Source organism: Sesamum indicum, linkage group LG7, assembly GCF_000512975.1.
Source record: "Sesamum indicum cultivar Zhongzhi No. 13 linkage group LG7, S_indicum_v1.0, whole genome shotgun sequence".
NCBI classification, from domain to species: domain Eukaryota; kingdom Viridiplantae; phylum Streptophyta; class Magnoliopsida; order Lamiales; family Pedaliaceae; genus Sesamum; species Sesamum indicum.
The window spans coordinates 6695536-6704052 of record NC_026151.1 but is presented as its reverse complement, the minus strand read 5'-3'; the positions used below and the strand labels follow the sequence as shown (position 1 = coordinate 6704052).

The following is an 8517-nucleotide window of genomic DNA, read 5'->3' as shown; positions in this document are numbered from 1 at the left end:
AAATAACTATTTTTTCAGTGTTTGGGAGGATTGGGAGGCGATAAGAAGGACACCCCCTTTCGAGGGACAAAGCAAAACAAGCCTTTTTCAACCTGCTTGAGGGGATAACATTTAGCGAAGGCATGTGCTGTTACAGGGGTACCATTAAGAGTTGTCCAAAGAACCATAAAAAAAAAAAAGCCAAAACTAAAAGAGTTGGGGACCAATTGGTTAAGAGAGACCTCAAAAAGATGAGCGACCTCTGAATAAAAAATAGGAACAGGAAAATGCAAACCTGAACGCAGCTGGGCTACAAAAAAACACAAGCAATTCAGAGGAGGATAGAATGGACGACTTGTAGGAGGAGGATGGAACATACGACTTGTAGGAGGAGTATACACAATAAAGGAAGAAGGGACATGAAATTCTTGAAGCAATTGATCTATGGAAGAGGTCTTCGGAGTAGAGGACCCCTAGTCTATCGGTGACTGGGGTACCCTATCCTCTTCTTCCTCCTCTACTAGTGAGATCTCCTCTCCTCTTCCCTAAGAGGAGATCTAGATACCTGTGCTCCCACACCATAAGTCTGCCCTCCAAGCGCAGCCTAAGAGAAGAGAGGTGTCCCCAAGATTCAAGACTCCTTCACCTAAAAGGACTCTCTGCAGAATAGGAGTCTTCATGTAAAAGAAATCCTCTCCCAAGCAAAGGCGTGCTGATCAGCTAAAGATAAGATGAAATCATGCCTTATCCACAAGAATTTTGCCTTTTTTCCAAAAATACATATTACGTGCAGAGTCCCTATGGAGGGGGACGCCCCCTCTACAACTACAGGCACCATCCCCCAACGGGAACACCTTCAATAATCAGGAAAATTGCTTCTCTGCTCTTGTTGCAGCTATCTACTCCCATTATAGCCATATTTGTCTCATGAATTTCTTATTTCTATCTCAATTTCTCATTATGATTTCTTTTTACAATTACTTATTCCTAAGTTCGGGACTAACTTGAGTATCGAAGTGTTAACGTATTATTTTGCAGGTCTTATTTTTCAAGTTCTTTTACTTAATCAGCCCAAGTCCATTATCAAGATCCAAACTCACTGGGCCCGTGCTAAAATTGCACGTATCAAATATATATAATTATTGCATTGTAATAGTTGCAAAAGTCCCCTTGCTATAGTTGTTTTGTAATATAGAGAGTGTTTGTAAAATCTTTCGCTCTTAGAGAAGTGATTTTTGTAGAAAAAGTTGGATGTACCAAAATCAAAAGTGGGTAGTGTTTGTAAAAAAAGGTGAAAAGCAGATAAAAGCTAAATTAGATAATGTTTGGAAAAAAAAATCACTTCTAAAATAAATTTAATTGATTAAAGCCCATTTTGTTCCTATATGTTAAAAAGATACTATTTTTTGCTTATTATTTCAATTATTGTTTGTCAATAATTTATTTTGATTAGTATATTTTATATTTATTTTTAAAAAATATTAAAAAAATATGCTTAATTTTATAAAACTCACACTACTTAATATAGTTATTGATTCATACGCAATAATTAAATATGCATGATTGCAAAAAAAATATTTAATTAATTAATTAATTAATTATTAATATACTAACGAAATAATAGACTAGACGATGTAGAAAATAAAATATAAATATTTTAAAATATTAAATATGTGAAAGTATAAATTTGGTTATTGTTAAATAATTCAAATTATTTGAAAATTTCAATATCAGCTTTAAATATACGATTATAAAAATAAATTAAAAATGATAAAAATTAAATAAAGATTTTATAATAAGGATAAAGTAGTCAAAAATAAAATTAAAATTATTTATAAAAAAACAAAGCAGCTAGAAGTTAGTTAATTAGTTTTTTTAATAATATCTAAAAATGCTATTTTAATCATTTCAAAAATAAAAAATTAATATTTCAAACACTTAAAAACACTCTAACAAAAGTTTTCGCAAACACTCCAACAATTACTACAAACAACATTAGTAGACGATTAAAGACAAGGTATTAGGCTGTTCCCCCAGCATTGCATTTACACATCGACATCGCTTAGGAACATGCAGGATTAGGGATTGGGGGGCAAAGGGCAAACGCAAATCCCCCTTTCACAACTCCCATTCAATATTCATGCCCATTGTGGCCCACTCTCCTCCAAAGGAAAAGCAATTTGTGCAGACATTTTGGTAGAGGGTGGGTTTCGCAATTTTCTTGGGGTGGGGTGGGGGGAGGGGGGCGTATTGCACAACAACCCCACTGCCCCATCGCTAAAACCCACTCAAACAATTATTATTTGTACTCGAACCCGAAAGGAGAAACCAAAGAAATGTTAAAAAGCACAGCATCTCTCCTTTCTCCCTACACTACAAACGGGAAGTACAGCTTGGGGGATTCTGGGAGGAGTTGAAAGTGGTGGAAGTAGAAATTGGAGCAATATAGTGTTGTTTCTTTTTTAAAAAGGTTTTGTTTAATTTTCTGTATAACCCGGAGTGGTATTACGGAAATTGCTTCTTTGTTGAGTAGTTCTTCAGTTATACTTGGGGTACTTTATAATTACACCAGGTGTTTGAAGGTGGGTTTAACTGAAAGAAGATGCCTAGACCGGGACCGAGACCGTATGAGTGCGTGAGAAGAGCTTGGCATAGTGAAAGACACCAACCCATGAGAGGCTTGATTATTCAACAGATTTTCAGGTACTGGTACTTTTTTTTTTTGTTGAGAACTTGTTTTCTAGGAAATTTGTTGAGTTTATAACCATGTATTTGAACAGGCTTGTACATGATAATCACCCTTCTGCAACTAAAAAAAATAAAGAATGGCAAGAGAAGCTGCCTATTGTGGTGTTGAGAGCGGAGGAAATCATGTACTCCAAAGCCAACTCTGAGGTTTATTCTTTATCTTATATTCGAAATTGGTTGAGCTGAATTTGGCAATGCAGTTATCCGTTTGTCTGTGTTTATGTCTCATTTTACGTTGGGTAGGCTGAATATTCGAATTCTGAAACGCTATGGGACCGTGTCAATGAAGCGGTTGATACGATAATTCGGAAGGATGAGCGCACCGAGAGTGGGGAGCTTTTGCCTCCATGTGTTGAAGGTGCACATTTATCCTCTACTTCTATATGTCAGTTAAATTCGAGCACTGAAATTCTGTGCTGATGCTATTCTATGTTTTAGATGTATTGTTAGTCTGGACTCTGATTTGTATCATGTGCATTGGACTGTGTTTTCAGCTGCACTTAACTTGGGTTGTGTTCCAGTAAGAGCATCGAGAAGCCAAAGGCACAATAATCCGCGAACATACCTCAGACCAACACATCAAGAATGTGGTGATATGCCCCCAAAAGTTCTCAATGAGAAAGCTAATGACCGCAATTCTGTTTTGATGCCTTTGCATATATCCAAAAGCTCAATGCTTAAGATGCCCCAAAATGTAGATACAGCTAGATCAGTTTGGGAGTGTAACAAGCATATTACACTAAATACTACTCAGCGAATTGCTTCTTCATGTGATAGACATCCTTCTATTGGCAATAGAAATAGTATTGAATTCGATCATGACACTTCATTGAACAGGGGCTCGGTATATCCCTTGTACTATGGGACAAGCTTCAAACCTGAAGTTCCTCAGTTGGGCTTCCAGGAACCTCAAAAGTCTGATTCAATAATTGTTGGTGTGCCAATATTCTCATCAGTTGCTGAAACTACTGAAGTTGGGTGCTTGCAGAATCTATTCCCTTATGGTGATGATATTAATGTTGCAAAGGAAACCTATGAAGCTGCTTCCAAAGACTACAAAGGGAAGGGATCCGAGATGGGTTTTGACTTGTCCTTGAGGTTGGGTCTGTTTTCTGACTCAAACTCAAGCAGGGAAAAGGAATCTGGTTGTGGAGCTGATAGAGTTGGTCATAGAGTTGTTCCGGTTGAAGGCCGGCTCAAAGAAAAAGAGTTTTCTTTCTTCCCTGTGGAGTCTGCCTATGAACACTCCTGGTTGAATAAAAGTAGGTGGAACTCAGAGGGTGAGAATCAGAACACAGAAGTAGCTTCTAGGAAACGTAAGCTTCCCACTAGTGCAGATATAGAAACTGATCAATTTTTCTGGTCACAAGATTCAACTTCTAACCATTTGGCTGGTCAAATGAGAAGACCTGGTTTGTAGAAAATTGCTCAATTTATTGTATTACATATTATATTTTTCCAGTGAGAGGAGAAAATGGAGATGCAGTCGTATGTGTTTGAAGTTCTTGTTGTGCCTTTTGCTAACCTTTATGCTCATGCTGTCGATGGAGAGTATCACAAGCAATTCGTGAAAGGATTAGTTGCACTGCATCAGAGGTCCTATGGATGCTGTATATCACCTTATGGAACTTTGGTAATGCTATGATTTTAGGGTTGTTAGTTTTAGAATTCAAATTCTGTTTATAATCCATTTAGAATCTGCTAGCACTGACAGCAGTGAATTGTTAACAAAATCTTACATACAACAATCATCAGTTTCCAGCTTTTCCTGCAGCACTCAATCATATTAGAATATGCAGAATAAGAATTTTGAAGTGTGCTAATCATTTCATATTATAGAATAGATGGTCAGACAACTCTCTGTTCCTTGTTCCTGGAAAATTTCACATTATTTGATACAAGTTTTAAGTAGCTTGTTCTTTAGCTACTTGGCGATATGTCTATTTCATGTGATGCTGGAAAAAATAATGCCGAACCAAGATTGTCTCAGAAGAAGAGCAAATGTTCCTCATTGGCCTGCTAATAACTGGTACATCTGAAAGTTGTTCGAATATGTGCTTTGGTATACTATTACTGCTCGCCATGTTTTTGTTTAGAGCCCAGGTAAACTGCTTGCTGTGAAGCAAGAAAGGGCTACTCCTTGCGTGTGCTTTGATAAGGACTGCCCCTGGTTGAATCCTTCTGAATAAGGATGGTGCAAGAAGTAAATTCTATGACACATGGACTCACATGTTGTTTAATAGTTTATGTAGTTTTATTGTTAAAACTACTCAGTATATTAGTTAGGAAGAATTGTAGCAGATGTTTCTGTTTATGTTGGTCACTTTATCTAGTGAATGCCCTGCATTTGATTTTCGTAAGTGCATATTGCAGTGTCTACTCTCAAATGAAATGGAAGGGAGGGTTCCATTGGCCAAAAAATGATGTCTAACATGGTGGTTCTCTTTCTTTTATATGTCAGTGTTCTTCAAGCCTTTCAGGCTATGATCTTTACAGCAAAGCTGAAAGTGAAACACCGTCATGGAAATTGACCCACAAATTTCATGATCTAGAGTTCTAAGTTCTTAATAATTTGGTATTTGAGGACTGTTTGACATGAAGCACATACAACAAAGCGGCTGTGATATGCTTGTGCTTATAACTGTTCTAAGCCCTGTATTCTCGATAACACCTCTAACTGTCTATTGAGTTTATACAGTGTATTATTCAGCTATTGAGATCCATTTCTTTGCTTTCTCATTCAATGCTTCTCATGGTGTAGTTGGAGTGTTGAAGGTTTTGTATTGAACCCTAGCATAGTGATGGTGAGAAGATATCAAATGGAGGAAGGTATTGATGAGGAAGCAAGTGTTACAGTAGAAGTAAAATTCTGTTGTGGCTTAATTGGATAGGTAGCTTTAAATGGTGAAATTATTGACCACAATGGTCGCCTCAGAAGTGGCAGTGGTCCTGAAAAGTAGCATTCATTCACACAGACCTTTCCAAATAGGTTGGTTGGCATGTGTCTTTGAATGTCAATTCATGTTCCCAAATGCAACCCAACATTACATTTGGCAGCAGAGGTGGTTTTCATGATAATGGCTCCCAGCTCATTTATCCTTTTCCTCTTGCTCTCTCTTATTCTGTGATGCTATTATTGGATTTTGGCTGTTTTCAGAAAAATGCAAGTAAAGATAAATAAAAGTGAAGAATATCAAAAATTTTGAACAAATTATACCTACACTATGAACCATCGTCCTTTACTCATTCTTAGTAGCACCTAAAAGTGATACTTGGACCAAAAATAGTAAAACTTGAAATGTAAAGCATTTCTGCTACTGATTTTTAACCTATATAATTATCATTTGAGACTGGTAAGCAAGTCTGGAAAGGTGTAAACATGTATTTGTGGGCAGGGATTTCATGTTACAGATTCTGGTAATACAGTTGTTTTTTTACTCCATTTACGTTTCTTTTGCCAAATATGAAGAAGCTTCAGTTTTAGAGGATTTCTAGTGTCTCATAATTTTCATACCTGTTGTTGATTTTATTTCTATTCTTTTAAATTTATTGTTTGGGGATTGAGGTGTGTTATTGCTTTTCCAACTTTGGGGCGGACTGCAAGGGGACTGAGATTGTTGGATGGATGGAGTTGCCCCTAATCTATATGAGATTGCTAGATTTTAATGATGAGTGCTGAAAAAACACCCATTTCTCCATTTTAGTGATTTTTAATGGACAGTGATATGGCAAGATTTAGATGGTATAAATTATGTTACCCAAGTCAATATCATATCATATGCTATCATTATGAAGTATGATTTTCGACATCAGTATTAAAGAGAAGCGATAATTAAGGAACGTGATGGTTGAATATTAATTTTTCAAGTCCAAAAACAACACAATTCAAATTATGTCAACGAGCACGACCGATTTGCTCAAATAGTAGGCCTAAGTCCTGCTTACCCACCTATCTTGAGTAGGTTGAACACCACTAGCCCAACCTATATTGATATGTTGACGAAACAATATTCAGTTCAAGTTCAATTTCAATAACTTTGTGATCATCAACTCACACGATATGTCAAATTTATTGTACACAGGAAATGACACCTTACCCTCCAAGCAATGCTAGCAAGGATGCTTATGTTAATTGTATCCGGCTGGAAAAAGGCGTACAATAACTACTTCCATGACTTTAGTCTATTATCTTGATCAGACAAAATTCTTCTTGTTGAATTGGGGTCCATAAAAAAAAATCTCAAAGTATTCGTGCTCACCTATATTGAATGGATGTTTGTGCTTCATACAAACAATTTCCAAATCCATTTGAATTTTAATTCGATTAAATTTGAACTCGCTATTAGGTCTTCCACTCAAATACCTCCGACATTCTAGCTTAAATTCTAGACATGCAGTGCTCAAGTGTTTTTCCAAATTAGTGGTACCATGGGTAGTATGCACGATATCATTTACACCTCCAGCCTTTGTGAAGTGTTGATTCAAAAATGAATTGCTTTGTTTATTGGCTCTAGATTAATAGACCACCTATCCATTGCCACCACTGAGTTATGAAATGGTGTTGGTAGGTCAGATTTCAGTATAAGACGCCAACATTAGAAAACTTGAAAAAGAAAATATAATTATTATTATTCATCATAAGTACGTAAAAGGCTTTAATACAACAAAAATGGCAAGAATGATTTAAAAAGAAAAATAGGATAGTAGCGTTCTAGCAATACGGATCTTGATAATCATCTAACACAAAAAAATATGTAAAAAGTCTCAATATAAAACAGTCAAATATGTGCATCATTTTTGTTTCTCAAACAATGTGGGAGAATATTTTGACCAATTTATACTTAAATTATTAAAAAATAAATAAGTTGCAAAGTCTACTTCAAAATGGGGTAGACTTGCAAAAATACCCCCAAGTCTTTAGCTGCTTGAGGGTTTTATTAATTTTTTATTTCAATTTTGTGCGTGCCCACTCTTTTTTTTTTTAATTTGTTTTTTTGTATCTTTTGATTAATTGTTATTATAATTTTAAATAATAAATAATACTTAATTTAATGTATATTTAATATTAATTAGTTATTATTTTTTAATTATAATTATTTTTAATATAAATATTATTAATTAATAAATGTATTTTTTAATTAAATACGACTTATAATATTAGATTGTGTACATTAAAAATAAAAGTATGTTACAAAATTACTGATAATTATAAATTCTAATAACAACCGTCAATTCCATAAGTATGTTGGCATTTAGAGGTAGCAATGGGATGGATTTGGGTGAACCCGAGACCCGTCCTACCAACTCTAAAAATATTAAATAAAAAATTCAATATATGGTAAAATGAAAAATAATAACTACTAACTAATTAATATATTATTATTAAATATAATACAAACATAAATTAACAAAACTTAAAAAAAAGTATGTCCAAGTTGTTAGTGCTACTAACGACTTTGGCACATTTGACAAAAAAAAAAAAAAAACAAAACAAAACGTAGGGGAGTTGCAACTAATTAAATATTAATTTTATAAACAACTGCGAATATTATATTATATGCACATCTGACCTAATGACTCAAATATGCAGTTGTGTACTATGAAGGTGAGAGGAAAATAAATTATCTAAAAGCATCAAATACAAGATATAGGAAGTGGGCACCAAATGTTAATAAGTTAAATTAATGAAGAGGATGGTGGTAACCGTAACGTATAGGGAGTAATTACTCCTAATTTTTAATTATAGCTTTGTACAAAAGTTTCTCGAATTAATAAATGGGTAGGGGTTCG

At 34.8% G+C, this 8517-nt stretch overlaps 1 protein-coding gene across 1 annotated transcript; it reads left to right on the top strand.

Moving 5' to 3' along the window:
• Positions 2018-4676, top strand: LOC105166449. Its single transcript, XM_011085801.2, has 5 exons — positions 2018-2449; positions 2562-2682; positions 2760-2874; positions 2971-3085; positions 3222-4676. Exons 2-5 carry the CDS (start codon positions 2582-2584, stop codon positions 4145-4147), a joined length of 1257 nt encoding a protein of 418 aa, XP_011084103.1. The 5' UTR covers positions 2018-2449; positions 2562-2581; the 3' UTR covers positions 4148-4676.

Excerpts from the sequence above, each read along its gene's own strand:
- LOC105166449 (XM_011085801.2), top strand. The coding sequence starts at position 2,582 with ATGCCTAGACCGGGACCGAGACCGTATGAGTGCGTGAGAAGAGCTTGG. Across the intron at positions 2,683-2,759 it reads ATTATTCAACAGATTTTCAG|GCTTGTACATGATAATCACC; the intron begins GTACTGGTACTT and ends GTATTTGAACAG. Across the intron at positions 3,086-3,221 it reads TTTGCCTCCATGTGTTGAAG|CTGCACTTAACTTGGGTTGT; the intron begins GTGCACATTTAT and ends CTGTGTTTTCAG.